At 44.0% G+C, this 18,806-nt stretch overlaps 1 protein-coding gene across 3 annotated transcripts in view; it reads right to left on the reverse strand.

Moving 5' to 3' along the window:
* GLRX3 (glutaredoxin 3) overlaps positions 1 to 18,732 on the reverse strand; it is a 43,870-nt gene extending 25,138 nt beyond the window's left edge. For 2 of the 3 annotated variants that reach the window (XM_012505811.2, XM_003275472.3), the window contains exons 1-2: positions 18,601 to 18,732; positions 10,142 to 10,250 (exon numbers count right to left, since the gene is read on the reverse strand). In XM_012505811.2, the coding sequence (XP_012361265.1) occupies positions 10,142 to 10,250; positions 18,601 to 18,692 (201 nt within the window). In that variant the 5' untranslated portion in view covers positions 18,693 to 18,732. The remainder of the gene's footprint in view (positions 1 to 10,141; positions 10,251 to 18,600) is intronic. The other variant, XM_030805295.1, reaches the window with a different exon arrangement.
* Positions 18,733 to 18,806: the final 74 nt, after the last annotated feature.

The following is an 18,806-nucleotide window of genomic DNA, read 5'->3' on the forward strand; positions in this document are numbered from 1 at the left end:
CTACCTAAAATTACCTTGATAACATATATGTCTACTATTTGTTGTCTGTGACCCTTGGTGTTATGTTCTGTATCCTCAGTGCCTAGACTACTGTGTGGCATTTAGTGTTTCATAAATTTTGACAGAATATTAAACAAAGGTGGTCACTATACCTAAGCCAAGAATGGGGATGGCCACTTGCCAATGATGGCACTGAGCTGCAAGACTAAGGAGAGAACACTTAAACCTGCTATTCAGGAACATTTGGTTAAAGCTCCAAAAGAGGCTTCCTTCTACTCTGTGATGTGTGATATTTAAAATATATATATATATATATAATTTCAAAATCAAAATCTTTGTCAAACAGCCAAATATAAATTTCAAAACAGAAATTTAAATTAACAGTTTTGATAGCTTAGGCAGAGATCACTTCCAAGATGGCCGAATAGAACAGCTCCAATCTGCAGCTCCCAGCGACATCAATGCAGAAGATGAGTGATTTCTCCATTTCCAACTGAGGTACCGGGTTCATCTTATTGGGACTGGTTGGACAGTGGGTGCAGCCCATGGAGGGCAAGCCAAAGCAGGGCAGGGCATCACCTCACCCGGGAAGCGCAAGGGGTTGGGGGATTTCCCTTTCCTAGCCAAGGGAAGCCATGAGTGACTGTACCTGAAGGAATGGTACACTTCTGCCCAAATACTGCGCTTTACCCACGGTCTTTGCAACTGGCAGACCAGGAGATTCCCTCCCGTGCCTGGCTCGGTAAGTCCCACACCCATGGAGCCTTGCTCGCTGCCAGCACAGCAGTCTGAGATCAACCTAGGACGCTGAAGTTTGGCTAGGGGAGGGGCATCCGTCATTGCTGAGGCTTGAGTAGGCAGTTCTATGCTCACAGTGTAAACAAAGTGGCAGGGAAGCTCGAACTGGGTGGAGCCCACCACAGCTCAGCAAGGCCTGCTGCCTCTCTAGATTCCACCTCTGGGGGCAGGGCATATCTGAACAAAAGGCTTCTACAGACTTAAACGTCCCTGCCTGACAGCTCTGAAGAGAGCAGGTGGTTCTCCCAGCATGGCGTTCAAGATCCGATAACAGACAAACTGCCTCCTCAACTGGGTCCCTGACCCCCATATAGCCTCACTGGAAGACACCTCCCAGTGGGGGCCGACAGACACCTCATACAGACAGGTGCCCCTCTGCAACGAAGCTTCCAGAGGAAGGATCAGGCAGCAATATTTGCTGTTCTGCAGCCTCCGCTGGTGATACCCAGACAAACAGGGTCTGGAGTAGACCTCCAGCAAACTCCAACAGACCTGCAGCTGAGGGGCCCGTTAGAAGGAAAACTAACAAACAGAAAGGAATAGCATCAACATCAACAAAAAGGATATCCACACAGAAACCCCATCCAAAGGTCACCAACGTCAAAGACCAAAGGTAGATAAAACCACAAAGATGGGGAGAAACCAGAGCAGAAAGGCCAAAAATTCCAAAAACCAGAACGTCTCTTCTCCTCCAAAGGAACACAACTCCTTGCCAGCAAAGGAACAAAACTGGATAGAGAATGAGTTCAACAAGTTGACAGAAGTAGGATTCAGAAGGTCGGTAATAACAAACTTCTCCTAGCTAAAGGAGCATGTTCTAATCCATTGCAAGGAAGCTAAAAACCTTGAAAAAAGGTTAGACAAGTGGCTAACTAATCAGTGTAGAGAAGAGCTTAAATGACCTGACAGAGCTGAAAACCACAGTATGAGAACTGCGTGAAGCATACACAAGCTTCAATAGCCGATTCAATCAAGCTGAAGAAAGGATATCAGTGACTGAAGATCAAATTAATGAAATAAAGTGAGAAGACAAGATTAGAGCAAAAAAGAGTAAAAAGAAACGAACAAAGCCTCCAAGAAATATAGGACTATGTGAAAAGACCAAATCTACATTTGATTGGTGTACCTGAAAGTGACAAGGAGAATGGAACCAAGTTAGAAAACACTCTTCAGGATATTATCCAGGAGAACTTACACAACCTAGCAAGGCAGGCCAACATTCAAATTCAGGAAATACACAGAACGCCACAAATATACTCCTCGAGAAGAGCAACCCCAAGACATATAACTGTCAGATTCACCAAGGTTGAAATTAAGGAAAAAATGTTAAGCGCAGCCAGAGAGAAAGGTTAGGTTACCCACAAAGGGAAGGCCATCAGACTAACAGCAGATCTCTCGGCAGAAACACTACAAGCCAGAAGAGAGTGGGGGCCAATATTCAACATTCTTAAGGAATTTTCAACCCAGAATTTAATATCCAGCCAAACTAAGCTTCATAAGTGAAGGAGAAATAAAATCATTTAAAGACAAGAAAACGCTGAGAGATTTTGTCACCACCAGGCCTACCTTACAAGAGCTCCTGAAGGAAGCACTAAACATGGAAAGGAACAACCAGTACCAACCACTGCAAAAACAGGCCAAATGGTAAAAGACCATCGACACCATGAAGAAACTGCATTAACGAACGGGCAAAATTACCAGCTAGCATCGTAATGACAGAATCAAATTCACACGTAACAGGCTGGGCGTGGTGGCTCATGCCTGTAATTCCAGCACTTCGGGAGGCCGAGGCAGGTGGATCATTTGAGGTCAGGAGTTCGAGACCAGCCTGGCCAACATGGTGAAACCCTGTCTCTACTAAAAATACAAAAATTAGCTGGGCATGGTGGCAGGTGCCTGTAACCCCAGCTACTCCGGAGGCTGAGGCAGGAGAATCGTTTGAACCTGGAAGGCGGAGGTTGCAGTGAGCCGATCGCATCACTGCACTCCAGCCTGGGCAATAGAGTGAGACTCCGTCTCAAAAAAAAAAAAAAAAAAAAAAAAATTCACACATAACAAAATTAACCTTAAATGTAAGTGGGCTAAATGCCCCAGTTAAAAGACTAAAAGACACAGCCTGGCAAATTGGACAGAGTCAAGACCCATCGGTGTGCTGTATTCAGGAGACCCATCTCATGTGCAAAGACAAACACAGGCTCAAAATAAAAGTGAGGGAGGAAGATCTACCAAGCAAATGGAAAGCAAAAAAAAGCAGGGGTTGCAATCCTGGTCTCTGATAAAACAGACTTTAAACCAACAATAATAGACTGGATAAAGAAAATGTGGCACATATACACCATGGAATACTATGCAGCCATAAAAAAGGATGAGTTCATGTCCTTTACAGGGACATGGATGAAGCTGGAAACCATCATTTTCAGCAAACAATCACAAGGACAGAAAACCAAACACCACATGTTCTCACTCATAAGTGGGAGCTGAACAATGAGAACACATGGGCACAGGGAGGGGAACATCACACACCGGGGCCTGCTGAAGGGTAGGGGACTGAGGGAGGGATAGCGTTAGGAGAAATACCTAATGTAAATGATGAGTTGATGGGTACAGCAAACCAACATGGCACATGTATACCTATGTAACGAACCTGCACATTGTGCACATGTACCCTAGAACTTAAAGTATAATAATAATTTAAAAAAAAAAAGTTTCGCCGGGCGCGGTGGCTCACGCTTGTAATCCCAGCACTTTGGGAGGCCAAGGCGGGCGGATCACGAGGTCAGGAGATCGAGACCACGGTGAAACCCCGTCTCTACTAAAAATACAAAAACAAATTAGCCCGGCGTGGTGGCGGGCGCCTGTAGTCTCAGCTACTCGGAGAGGCTGAGACAGGAGAATTGCTTGAATCCAGGAGGTGGAGCTTGCAGTGAGCTGAGATTGCGCCACTGCACTCCAGCCTGGGCCACAGAGCGAGACTCCGTCTTAAAAAAAAAAAAAAAAAAGTTTTGATAACTTCTTTAAAGATTTTCACCAAACTTAGCCCAGAAACAGCTAATAAAACCATGTTAATTTTGAGTTTTTTTAATTACCAAGATAGCACAGATAAAAACCTACAGTCTTTTTAAGATTTAACAATTCTACCAGAGCCGGGCACGATGGCTCATGCCTGTAATCCCAGCACTTTGGGAGGCCTAGGTGGGCAGATCACGAGGTCAGGAGTTCGCAACCAGCCTGGCCAACATGGTGAAACCCTGTCTCTACTAAAAATACAAAAATTAGCCGGGAGTGGTGGCACACACCTGTAATCCCAGCTACTCAGGAGGCTGAGGCAGAAGAATTCCTTGAACCCGGGAGGCAGAGGTTGCAGTAAGCTGAGTTCACACCATCACACTCCAGCCTGGGCAACATAGTGAGACTCCATCTCAAAAAAAAAAAAAAAAAAAAAAATTCTACCAGAATTATCTGAGAAGCATTTTTAGAGTTCCTTCCTGTAGAATGAAATCCAACATATGCTCTCTTAAGATGTCAAATAAATTGGCCAACATTCTCTCACACTGAAAAATTTTAATTCCACTAGTTAGCGTGCACCTGGTTATACAGCTAACTGGTACTCTTCAGAAGATTGCCCAACACTATCTGTTTACATAAATTATACACTCAGAAATTAAACATAAACTACCTTTACATTTATAATGATTGTACAGATCTTTAGAAATTCAACAGTGCAATCTGTATCTTTAAGATAGTCGCACTTTCAAAATAAGAATAAATTCAACTAGGCCGGGCGCAGTGGCTCACGCTTGTAATCCCAGCACTTTGGGAGGCTGAGACTGGCAGATCATGAGGTCAGGAGTTCGAGACCACGGTGAAACCCCGTCTCTACTAAAAATACAAAAAAAAAAAAATTAGCCGGGTGTGGTGGCGGGTGCCTGTAGTCCCAGCTACTCGGAGAGGCTGAGGCAGGAGAATGGCGTGAACCTGGGAGGCGGAGCTTGCAGTGAGCCGAGATTGTGCCACTGCACTCCAGCCTGGGCGACAGAGCGAGACTCCGTCTCAAAAAAAAAAAAAAAGAATAAATTAAACTATAAAGATTCTTGTTTTTTAAGAAGCAAAAATACATTTAAATGCATAACTCCTCCATACCCTTGATCGTATAAATTACAATGAAAATAAAATGCAAGTACAGCAGCTACTATATAAACAAAATTAATGTCAAATGAAATACAATACTATAAAATCTCACCAACCAGCTAGCTGGTAAGTCTGACTTTGAGAATGTTTGCATTGAAGCACATGATATGGTAAAATGAGTATACTATGGCCTAGCAGGATGGGAGTACTAAGCTGGATGTGGGATCGGGGAGGCTTGCATGGAACGCAAGAGCCATTCGAACAAAGAAAAGTCATTTTTCTTTTTTTTTTTTTGAGACGGAGTCTTGCTCTAAGAGTTATCCAGGCTGGAATGCAGTGGTGTGGTCTCAGCTCACTGCAACCTCCGCCTCCTGGGTTCAAGCAATTCTCCTGCCTCAGCCTCCCAAGTAGCTGGGAATAGAGGCGTGTGCCACCACACCTGGCTGATTGTTTTTGTATTTTTAGTAGAGATGGGGTTTCACCGTGTTAGCCAGGACGGTCTCAATCTCCTGACCTCGTGATCCACCCGCCTCGGCCTCCCAAAGTGCTGGGATTACAGGCGTGAGCCACCACACCCGGCCCTTTTTTTTTTTTTTTTTTTTTAACTAATGAAAACCTGATAAGATAAAGGTCCCCACCTCAAGTATCTCACCATCTAGTCAAGGAGGCAATGAAAAGAGGAATTAAATGACAATATAGACAAAAATATAGGGCATTTCCTGACCCAAGCAACCAATGGCACAGTCTAAGTTCAGAGACAAAAAAAAAAGCTACGGGAAAAAATAGCTATGATTTCATACAAAATAGTTGATTTGGATCTCAAATACAACCAGCAGCAGGCACCCAACAAAGCCTTGTGCTATTCTTCCTCTCTCCCACCCACCTCTGCCAGATACCATATTTTGGAAGATTCTATCAAACAATTAATTAAATGACAAAGGTGTATGTACTATTTTAGGTAAAGACACAAACAAGGATCAGTATGAGAGAAGATACTGACTATGAAATTTGAAAATAAAAGGCACTAAAACATTAAAACATTTTAACTATTTCATTTTATTCTGAATAAACACAAGGTTTCTCTAAGACTTTTTCTGTTTTTTTTTTTTTTGAGACGGAGTCTTGCTCTGTCACGCAGGCTGGAGTGCAGTCACTGCAACCTCCACCTCCTGGGTTGAAGTGATTCTCCTGCCTCGGCTTCCCGAGTAGCTGGGATTACACGCGTGCGCCATCATGCCTGGCTAAATTTTGTATTTTTAGTAGAGATAGGGTTTCACCATGTTACTCAAGCTGGTCTTGAACTCCTTTTAGTGACAGAAATACCACATAATCTCCTCTGTGCCCTTGGAGGTGTGACAGCCTCAGGATGGAGCCCAGAAGAGCCCACTAGACATGGCAGTGACTCAGGTAAATGGAACACCACCCATTATAAACACAGCACCCAAAAGGAGTACAGATGCACTTTTTAATTTTTTTTTAAGAGACAAGGTCTCACTCTGTCACCCAAGCTGGAGTGTAGTGACACAATCATAGCTCACTGCAGCCTCTAACTCCTAGACTTAAGCAATCCTCCCACCCCAGCCTCCCAAGTTGCTGGGGCAACAGGTGTACACAGCTAGTTTTTTAAATTTTTATTCTGTAGAGATGAAGTCTCGCTATGGTGCCCAGGCTGGTCTCGAACTCCTGTCCTTGAACAATCCTCCCACTCACACCTCCCAAAGTGCTGGGATTACAGGTGTGAGCCACTGTGCCCCACCCCAAATACACTTTACGACCATATCATCAATACAGAGAATGAGGGATTCAGATGCAATAAATATGAAAACCTTGTCTTTCAGCATTCAATTCCAATGAGCACAAACTAACTACTCTGATCAAAAATGGGTGACTAACTCTTCTAACTCTATTTTACCAGCTCCTACAAAATAAGAAATTGTTGATAGTCACAAAAATTTACAATCTGTTTAAAAATATCTAGTTTATGATCACTTATTTAAATGATTTTATAAATCCCAGTCACAAAAATGAACTGATCCCTTTACTTCACAAGCCAAAAATGCCAAACTATTTTATCATTTAAAAAAAAAAGACTGAAGGGCAAAGTGGCTCACATCCATAATCCGAGCACTTTGGGAGGCCAAGGTAGGCCGACGGCTTGAGCCCATGAGTTCAAGACCAGCCTGAGCAACATAGCGAAACCGTATCGCTACAAAAAACACAAAAATTATCTGGGCAGGGGGTGCACACCTATAGTCCCAGCTATTCAGGAGGCTGAGGTGGGGAAATTGCTTGAGCCTGGGAGGTAGAGGCTGCAGTGAGCCAAGATCACTGCACTACAGCCTGGGCAATAAGAGTGAGACCTTGTCTCCAAAAAAAAGACTAAGAAATCAAATAGACACAAGATGAAGCAGAAGAACATTAGTTCATACTCTAGAACTTTCCAAAAACTCTCATTAACAAAAAGAAAGCTGTTTTAAAATTAACTACATTCCTCCTTTTTTTTTTTTTGAGACATGGTACCACTCTACGTCACCCAGTGGTGTGACTGCCTTGAGACCTCCTGGGCTCAAGGAATCCTCTGCCTTATCCTCCCAAGTAACTGGGACTACAGGTGCACACCAACATGCACAGCTAACTTTTTTAGTTTTTCTTTTGTAGAGATGGTTTTGCTATGTGTATCAGGCTGGTTTTGAATTCCTGGCCTCAAGCAATCCTCCCACCTCAGCCTCAAGAGGTGTTGGGATTACAGGTGTGAGCCACGGCGCCCAGCCTGCATGCCTCTCTTATTGGGAACGACCGATGATCTCTCATTCTACTTCTCTTTTGCTTACTATTGTCCGGGAAGTGCCTTTTAATTAGCTGCCTTACAAATGTCATGCAAAGTACCTTTGCCCTTAATGATGGCTAATCAAAGAAAAACTATGTTATAGAGTGAATTTCTGGAAAGTGATGGATGACTCCTGGAAGAATGACCAATCTTACGCTGTCATCATCCTCATGAGTGGCAGGTGCAGTCAGGCTCAGGTATCCCCCACAACCCAAAATCGCTGAGGGCTCCTCCAACCTTTGGCTCACAGAGATACTTAAGCACTTGAACAACTTAAAATCTCACTGCCAAGTCTGGTACCAATGTGAGAAGTAATTCTATAGTCACTTTAAATAAATCATTCAGATAGCGGCTAAGAACAATGTGTTACCTAAACCAGTAACATGATACACATAAAAGCAGACTTGGAACAATTACCATCATCTTGATTAATCTTATGATTGAAATGTTTAATCATTCATTTCACTTGTAATCATTATCTTTTATCACTGACCAAACATGCAGTTTTAATGCCCCCTTCTATTATTTATATTGGACATTTTAGGGTTACACTCTAAAGTTACATTATACATTTCACTGGAATTTTAAATAAGTCCTTAAATTTTAAAAACCTCATCACTATATTCACATCTGCCCTATTTGCATAAAGAAACACTAGAAGAATTCATACAAAATTAATACAAGCAGTTACTTATGTGGTGGGACACAAGGGTGACAACGGAGGAACGGGGTGAGCCTTCTCAATGGACACCTTTCTACACTGTTTGGAATTTTGAGCCATCTGGGTATAATACCTATTCAAAGCAAACTTATTTATACAGAAGCCTCCTGAAAATTTTATCACCTACTATACGAATGAATTATCCTGTCAGAATTCTGTTTTCAGTTTACATAAAAAGAGGCATACAGACCAATACAGTTGATGTTATTTTTAACCCCATATATGAGTATATTGGGTAACATGTACTCTGAACTCACAGATTCTTGTTTTAAAAAATAAGACTTTGGTTTTTCATTTGTTTTTTAAATCTTAAGGATTCAGACTTTGGAATACAAGGTGCACTTCCCCTCCTGATAATTCATTTCTAAGACTCTCAACACATATTTTGGCCCTGCTGCCTAAACCAGTACTAAGTCCTGAATAATATCTTTAATGTGCTAAACCAATTGAGTTAATCCACAGTCAAAACTACAGCTTTCCTAGCACTCATCCACTCAAGAGAGACAGCAGGAATGTAGGAGCACACAAAACCAGAGTGAAAAACAAAAGAGGCAAGGAAGAGACTGACTGGCTTCCATCTTCCTCTGCATTCTGAACAGGTTAGAAAGACTTTCACCTTCTCCCGTAGGTCTGCCTTCATCTAAACCAAGATAGCAGCTTCCTGTTCCCTGGTCCCTAGCAGCATTTACATACCCTTTCCTGAATTATTTTCCACAGCACACCTAGCTTTTCAATGACATAATTTGTGTTACTACTTTAAACGCCTTAAAACCACAGTTACCCACAGCGAACTAACTTGTCTGCCTGTGCTCTCCAAAACTCCAGCCCACAGCCACCCTGACATTTGGTAGTCATGCCCCACACCCGAGGATGATCAAGAAAAAGTGTACATTTGGCCGGGCGTGGCGGCTCACGCCTCATCACAGGACTTTGGGAGGCCAAGGCGGGCAGATCACGAGGTCAGGAGACCAAGACCATCCTGGCTAAGATGGTGAAACCCCGTCTCTACTAAAAACACAAAAAAATAGCTGGGCATGGTGGCATGTGCCTGTAGTCCCAGCTACTCAGGAGGCTGAGGCAGGAAAATCGCTTAAACTGGGGAGGCAGAGGTTGCAGTGAGCCGAGATAGTGCCACTGCACTCCAGCCTGGGGGACAGAGCAAGACTCCGTCTCAAAAAAAAAAAACGCAAAATTATTTTAAGATTTTTAAGAATAATGTGCAAAAATAACAGATCCCACACCAATTATAGATATTTGGAATTTCACACCACTCCATCTTTATATTAGTTAATAAAATCTAATTTTTTATTTTATTTATTTATTTTGAGATGGCATCTCGCTCTGTCACCCAGGCTGGAATGCAGTGGCACAATCTCAGCTCACTGCAACCTCTGCCTTCCGGATTCAAAAGATTCTCCTGCCTCAGCCTCCCACATAGCTGGGATTATAGGCACCCACCCCCATGCCCAGCTAATTTTTGTATTTTAGTAGAGACAGGGTTTCACTATGTTGGCCAGGCTGATCTCAAACTCCTGAACTCAGGTGATCTGCCCGCCTCAGCCTCCCAAAGTGCTGGGATTACAGGCATGAGCTACCGTGTCCAGCCCTAATCTAACCCATAAATCAGAATTAAATTCACAAAAGACATGACATTGAAATATAAATACCTTCACAAATGAAACTTGAGGGAGTTCTTTAGCTAACTCTGCCATAACTTCGTTCATCTGTGCACACTGTGGAGCCCATGGTGCCCAGAAATGGACCACAAGGAGAGACCTGTAAATCAATTAAATGCATTTATTTAAAATTATACCAATTTTGGAAATAAACAAATACTGATATAAATTACCAAAAAGAAAAAAAAAGAAACTTTTAAAAGAACCATCTGAAGTTTTTCATATTGCTAGAATTTTATTGTATACAACACTGGAATATAAAAGCACTCTGCAACGTCTTTAGACTCAGATAAATTTTCAAGTCAATGATATTTCGAGTGAAGCCCATTTGAAGTAGATCTGAATATTCATCCACCTCAATTAAAAGTCATGTAAATCACTGTTGGTGGGAGTGTAAATTAGTTCAACCATTGTGGAAGACAGTGTGGCAATTCCTCAAGGATCTAGAACCAGAAATACCATTTGACCCAGCAATCCCATTACTGGGTATATACCCAAAAGATTATAAATCATTCTACTATGAAGACACATGCACACATTATGTTATTGCAGCACTATTCACAATATCAAAGACTTGGAACCAATCCAAATGCCCATCAATGACAGACTGGATAAAGAAAACGTGGCACATATATACCATGGAATACTATGCAGTCATAAAAAGGAATGAGTTCATGTCCTTTGCAGGGACACGGATGAAGCTGGAAGCCACCATTCTCAGTAAACTAACACAGGAACAGAAAAACAAACACTGCATGTTCTCATTCATAAGTGGGAGGTGAACAACGAAACCACATGGACACAGGGAGGGGAACATCACATACCAGGGCCTGTCAGGGGGTGGGGGGCAAGGGGAGGGAAAGCATTAGGACAAATACCTAATGCATGCAGGGCTTAAAACCTAGATGATGAGTTGATAGGTGCAGCAAACCACCATGGCATATGCATACCTATGTAAGAAACCTGCATGTTCTGCATATGTATCTCAGAACTTTAAACGAAAAAAAAAAAAAAAAAAAAAAAGCCAGGCAAATCAACCATATTTTCAGACCCCTGGGCAAAGTGGAAACTGAATTTCTGTATTAATGGGACAATGTTTGTGAAAAATGGTTGTAGACACATTACTAATAATATCATTATTTACTTTTTAAATGTGGTATAGTGATGAAAAGACATAACCGTGACCATAGAAACAGCAGTAAGTGCTGAAAATGAAGGCATGCCAGTGGAAAACGAGGAAAAGCACTGCTTTTCACAAAGACATTCTTTTATACTTTTTAATATTATGCTACAAAAGATTTTTCTAGGCCCAGCGCAGTGGCTCACACCTCTAATCCCAGCACTCTGGGAGGCCGAGGCAGGCAGATCACTTGAGGTCGGCAGTTCGAGACCAGCCTGGCTAACGTGGTGAAACCCCATCTCTACTAAAAATACAAAAAATTAGCCAGGTGTGTTGGTGCATGCCTGTAATCCCAGCTACTCAGGAGGCTGAGGCAGAAGAATTGTTTGAACCCGGGAGGCAGAGGTTACAGTGAGCTGAGATCACACCACTGCACTGCAGCCTGGGCGACAGGGCAAGACTGTCTCAAAATAAAAAAAAAAAAAAGATTTTTCTAGGCCAGGCAAGGTGGCTCATGCCTGTACTCAGCATTTTGGCAGACTAAGGTGGAAGGATTACTTGAGCCCAGGGGGTCAAGGCTGTAGGGAGCCATGATCATACCACTACACTCCAGCATGGGCAACAGAGCAAGACCCATTAAAAAAAAAAAAAATTCTAAACATTTATAGTATGAACACACAGAATATATTAATAACTCAGTATCTATTTTAGTTAATTTTCATACAAAATTATCTTGGCAAAGATATCTATGGTCATATCCAACTGAAAAATCCTTCAGTTTTATGGAATTCTGTTCAAATATAATACCACCTCCCAAAAAAATCTGAAAAATCACGAACAGAAATATGTTCCACGGCAAAAAGAACAAAGGACAACTAACCTATGGGTAAAGAAAGGAATAACAAACGTAAAAACTGATCAAATAATACCAGCGAGAAGAGAATAAGCCTACAATAAAGTGTCAGGAAAGCAGAAGCAAAGAGCAGCATGAGGATTTCAAAGGTAGAAGGGGCAGGATTTGGTGACATATAAGGCTGTCTACAGCTGGCTCCAAGTTCTGGCTTAGAGACTGATGGCTAGTGGTGGCACTATGCCTCAAATCATAGTGCAGAAGCTGCCAACCTGAGGAAAGGAAGTTTAATGGGCTGTTAGTATGATGTCTGGAGCTCAGGGAAGAAGTCTGCACTTGATATACAGATTTGGGAATCAAGAAAGGAACAGTGCCAGCACCACACTGCAAAGGGATACAGAGGGACACAGAGGAGACCCAAGGTCGGCACCTCAGGGGGCTTATCAACATTAAGTTAAGACAGATGGAGGAGAAGGAACTCATGTAGTAAAGCAGAGAAGGGGTCCTAGGCGGTACTGGAAGATTAAAGGGTCGCACAGAAGTCAAGAGAAGAGTGTCAAGAGGGAGTGACAATCATCCAACGCAGCGGGAAAGGGCAACTAACAGAGAGAATACCTTCAATGGAATAGCAGAAGCACAGGTCAGACTGCAGTCCACTGAGGACTGAAGTGAAGATGAGGAAGCAGAGATCTACTCTAAGACATCTGTACAGGCAGAGGAAAAGACAAAATCAAGGGATGGGCTTTTTTAATACAAGAAAATCCTCATATGTTTACTTTACCAGGGGATAGTGCAAATGGAGAGGGAAGGGCGGTAGACACAAGACAGCTGAGGATGCAAGGACTCAGAAGAGGCAGGAGAGGGAAAATCCAGAGCAGAGAAGAGCTTACCTTGAAGAAGAAGAAGGCAGTCTCCTCTGAGTCAGGAGCCAAGGAATTAAGAATGGGTAAGGCTACAAATAAATGGTAAGTGTTGGGAGAGGTGGGAGTGGAAGGAGGGCTCGGGGAGATGCTACCTGAAATCCTGTTTTCTCTCAGGTGGGAAGCAAGGTCATTTATCAAAGCATAGGAAAACAGAGGGCAGAGACCACTGGTAGGACTGATGAAGGGAGAGTGTCCACAGGCACACAAAAGGAAAGCAGGAAGCTCCAAATAAAGACCCACCTAAGGCAGGGAAGGACACATTGTAGGAGCCCCTAGTCACTGGGTGTTAACTTGCATCCAGCACAACTCAGCAGCTTCAATGGTTGAGTAGGTGGGGCCTCAGGTCCACGGCAGACTGTGCTGTTTCAATCAAGCACTGTTTCATCTTCCTCCTGTGCATTCAGCTAGATTACATTTATCAGTCTTCCTTGCAGTTGTCTGGGGGCCCTGGAACTGAATTCTGTCCCTAAAACTAGAACATAGGCCTGACCCCTCAAAACCCTCCCTCAGGAGCCTCTGCCCACCACAGCCTCTAGCAATGAAGAGGATCTAGGGAGGCTTTTTTGTCCATTGCCTAAGGATGGCAAGAACAAAAGAGAGGCTCACAGAGGCCTCATGCAAGAATGCTCACAGCAGCCCGATACATAATAACTCAAAACTGGAAATTAGCCAAATGTCCGCCAATAGGAGAAAGTGACAGACATTCATACAACGGAATGTAACTTAGCAGTAAAAAGGAACCAACTACAGATACAAGCAATGACACAGATGAAGCTCGAAAATATGTGAGCAAAAGATGCCACAGACAAAGAACTGTATGATTCCACTCACACAAAGTCCAAGAGCAGGGAAAACTCATCTACAGTGACAGTAAGAAATCAGTCGTTCCGCTAAAGGGGACAGAAAACTTCCTGGGTTCTATATTCTTCCTGTGAATGGTGGTTATCGGTGTGTATACAATTGTGAAAATTCATCACATCTGACAATTAAGATCTGTGCACTCTGTTACTGTATGTAACACTTCAATTTCTTTTTAAAGCTGGGATACCATTTTCCACCAAATTGACCAAAAAAAAAAATTTTTTTTTTCTTTTTTTGAGACAGGGTCTTACTCTAACGCCCAGTCTGGAGTGCGAGGCAAGTGCAGCCTCGACTTCCTGGGCTCAGCTGATCCTCCCACCTCAGCCTCCAGACTACAGGCATATTTTGTTCTTAAGTTGGGCTTCGGCCAATGCCCAGGCTGGTCTCAAACTCCTGGGCTCAAGCAATCAATCTGCCTGCATTCGCCTCTTAAAGTGCTAGGATTACAGGCATGAGCCACCATGCCCAGCCAACAAAAGGACTGTTTAAATCATAATATTCAATGATAAAAAGGATGACGAGAAGTACTTTCATGTCCTGCTGGTAAAAATTAAATTGGGACCTTTCAGAAATTTCTTATACATAAGTATCAATCCTAAGGAAATAATTAAGAGACAAAGATTGTCTGTATATGGATATTTTCCCACTATTTTACGTAGCAAATCAGAAAAATTTCTGATGCTCAATAATAGTTTTTAAATGGTCATAAGAAAATATTATAAAGCCATTACAAATCAAATTTTCAAAGAACTTTCAATGCCACAGGAAAATACTAATATAACTACATTTTTCAAAAATTAAAGTAGGTTACCAAATTTTATAAGAGTAGAAGCCCAAATAAGTAAAAAAGAAAAGAAGAAAGTATGCCATAGAAACTGAATTCATTTCAGTTTCATTATTACTAACATGGCTTTGAAGAGTAATTTAACTTCCACATCTGTAAAATAGCAATAACCAACACTCTGGGATGTTGAGAAGATGAAACGAAAATATAAAACATTTGAAAACATTAAAACATGATATTGTAAGTTGAAATTATCCACAATATTCTCCTATTCAATGCTTAACTTCCATTTCTCAGTTAAGCACATAATGTCCAGTATTATAAGGACATACTATATCTGAAAGAAATATAAACATTATCCCCTTTTGGATTATATGTTACAGTATTCTTTCCATCTTAATGGATAGCCCCATATGCCTGCAGCATGGTTGGAGAAAAACCGTCAGACAAAAACCACATTCAAATCCTGACTAATGGAACTTCAGACAATGTAATAAACTTCAGCTCTTCATCAGCAAATAGTTGTTTTTCAATTATTACAGTATTCTGCTACTACATCCATCTGCAGATAATACCAGCTACTGCTTATTAAACATATCATATACTAAACCTGCTTAATTACTCTGCAAATGAATATTAATAACCCCATTGTACAAACCAGCTGAGATTTCAGCAACTTATGTAAATATCTGATGCGACTACTTAAAAGAAAAAAATTTCAATTCATGTCAAATTTTAAAATTGGAGAAGCGATGATTTGGAAAGTAGATTTAAAATTATTACATCAACACAAGTACTAAAATTCGGGCACTTTTTGTTTGTTTTTTTGAGACAGGGTCTCACTCTGTCACCCTGGCAGGATCATAGCTCACCGCAGCTTGGAACTCCTGGGCTCAAACAATCCTCCCATCTCAGCCTCCTGAGTAGCTGGGGACTACAGGTATGCATCACCATGCCTGGCTACTTTTTTTATTTTTTGTAGAGATGGGTTCTCACTATGTTCTCCAAGCTAGTCTCAAACTCCTGGCCTCAAGCCATCCTCCCAAAGTGCTGGGTTTGCTGGTGTGAGCCACCATAATATTTTTAAATGTCTCCATCGTCACCAAAAAAGCTGCAGAAATTTGCTCCTTCCCCAGATGCCACACATCATTTATCATGTGTCCGTTTAAACTAGTCACTAAGGAAACTGTACGTTGTTTCCTAGGTCATTTCAAGTACAGGCCAGTGGCAAGGATACATCCAAATGGTATTTACATTTAAACTTTTATCCATTTTGGCTGGGCGCAGTGGCTCATGCCTGTAATCCCAGCACGCTGGGAAGCAGGCCCATCATCTGAGGTCAGGAGTTCGAGACCAGCCTGGCCAACATGGTGAAACCCATCTCTACTAAAAATGCAAAAATTAGCCAGGCATGGTGGTGGGCACCTGTAATCCCAGCTACTCGGAAGGCTGAGGCAGGAGAATCATTTGAACCCGTGAGGTGGAGGTTGCAGTGAGCCAAGATTGTGCCACTGCACTCCACTCCAGCCTGGGCAACAGAGAGAGACTCTGTCTCCAAAAAAAAAAAAAAAAACACTTTTATTCATTTTGATAGTTTAAGGACTTTTTAAAACATGATGCATTTAAAACAAACATATAAAACACATAGACAAAACAGTCTTTCCAGGTGATGGTAAATTCAAAACGTTTACTTAGGGCAGGTCCACACAAGACCTGCTCATTTCAAGAGGCCACTTGTGGTGACTCCCGTGATTGTGCTGATCTGTACTGGATGAGTCAGAGCCCAGCTTCCATCAGTGAGTAAATGTCACATGTCCCTCCCCAACCCCTGCTTTTTTCCTTAACAATTTCCCAGGTAAACCTGAAATGCCTAAAGAGCTGTTTAAATAACAGTTTAACTTCATCACCCCCATAAAGCATTTCTAACCATTAGTCAGTAACTCTCACCCCTCCCCATTTCCAAAGGCAACACCCCATCTCACCTGCACTCTCCATTGCAAAATTAGAGTACTACTTGCCTCTAATTCAAATTCAGTCAACAAAATTTCACTCAATTTAGATCAACAGGGCAGGTCACGAGGGCTCAAGCCTGTAATCCCGATACTTTACAAGGCCGAGGCAGGCGAATCACTTGAGTTCAGGAGTTCCAGAGACCAGCCTGGGCAACATGAGGAAACCCTGCCTCTATGAAAAATACACAAATTAGCCCAGCATGGTGGACCGCACGTGTAGTCCCAGATACTCAGGAGGCTGAGGCGTGAGGATCGCTTGAACCCAGGAGGTAGAGGCTGCAGTGAGCCGAGATTACGCCACTGCACTCAGCCTGGGCAACAGAGCAACAGCCTGTCTCGAAAACAAAACAAAATTTAGATCAATAAGCATTTTTGGCCAGAGGTGGTAGCTCACACCTGTAATCCCAACCCTTTGGGAGGCTGAGGAGGGCAGATCGCTTGAGTCCAGAAGATCGAGACGAGGCTGGGCAACATGGCGAGACCTCGTCTCTATAAAAAAATATAAAAATTCGCCGGGCGTGGTGGTGAGCACCTGTGGTCCCGGCTACTCGGGAGGATGAGGTGGGTGGATCACTTGAGCCTGGGAGGCGGAGGCTGCAGGGAGCCGTGATCGCTCCACTACACTGCAGCCTGGGTGACAGAGTCAGACCCCGTCTCAAAAAAAAATCAAAACAAAAAGCTTTTTGCCTGTGAATTCCATGAACCATTCTACTTCCTACTGAAATACTAAGGGCCAACATCTACTGAGTGCTTCCTGCATACTACGCATTGCATTAATTGTATTTTACATACGTCATCTCATTTAACCCTCGCAACCACCCTGAGGTACTAACAGGTGCTAATCTATGTCACCGTTGGGAAACTGAGGCTTGGGTATGAAACGTGCCCATGGGTTACATGGCTAGTGAGTGGCTGCGGTGGGACTGGATCCCGGGCAATCCGACATAAGAGTTCCCATAACAACCGCTAATAATACAACTAAGAGAACAACTCAAGTCCTTGGAGTAGTCTACAATGTGAGGTGGTATTATCACCGAGAGTCCACGTGCAGACCTTTCCCTGCAGGCACGCACGCTAGTAAGCATTTACTCGTAAGCATGCTGCTTGCAGTTCAGAGCTTCTAGTCCACCCTGAAAACGTTTTCTATGCATTCCTATGGATCTCCTTTTGTAGTCTTCCCAGGGATTGAAGACGACACCGGCGCCAAATCTGAACAGACTCTCACTACACCAGTTCATGGAACAGGAAATCTCTGTCTCCGGCAACAGGTTAAGTCTGAAGACTGAGGCTACCTGCTGACCAACAAACTTTAAGGCTAACTTCAAAAGGCAGCCAGGCCTAGCTAATGCAGCGGGGCCTTCCCTAGCGGCTCTTCCTGCGACAGGGGCGTTCCTGAAGGGAAGCTGAAGAGCAATGGACCGACGCCGAGCCTGCCGCTCCCTCCCGGCGGGCACAGCAAAGGTGGAGCCCGCAGCCGTGGGTCCCCGCTCCGTGGCGCGAAGGGCCGGGGTCTCGGCGCCGCCCCGTCCCCCGCCCCGCCACTGCGGCACGGCTGAGTCACCACCGCCGCCTTCCCGCGGCGGGGCCGCCCAGGCCAGAGGCCGGGAAGGTCGCGTCCCCCGGGCTTGGACCTCCGTCGAGGTCGGACCTAGGGCTGGGGCCGGGGCTGCGAGGCGAGCCTCGCGCCCTGCTCGCTGTTCCGGGGCGGGGAACCCGCGGCTCGGGCCACTCACGCGGAGGCTCGGGGGAGTCTACGGGTGGCGCCGGGCCCGGTCCCCCGAGGCAGAAGGGAGCCGGGCGCCAAGGAGCCAGGCTGGGCCACCCGCCGCCCCACACCGGCCCGGTCTCGCGGCCGCTCCCGCTCCGGCTCCTTACTCCTGCCGCTTGCCGCCCCGCTTACTTGGCTTTGAGGCGCAGCAGCTCCTCAAACTGCCCGGTTGAGCCGACCTCCTCCAGGGCCGCTACAGCTGCCTCAGCCGCCCCCGCCGCCATGCTGCCGCCGCCAGACAGGAGCAATCCAGTGCCGGCGGCCGGATGTGGGCGGGGCCGCGGAGAGCTGAGCGGCTGCGCGAGGGAAAGCCCCGCCCCTGCCTGCGCTGAGGCAGC

This window comes from Nomascus leucogenys, chromosome 3 (genome assembly GCF_006542625.1).
Source record: "Nomascus leucogenys isolate Asia chromosome 3, Asia_NLE_v1, whole genome shotgun sequence".
In the NCBI taxonomy this organism is placed as follows: Eukaryota; Metazoa; Chordata; class Mammalia; order Primates; family Hylobatidae; genus Nomascus; species Nomascus leucogenys.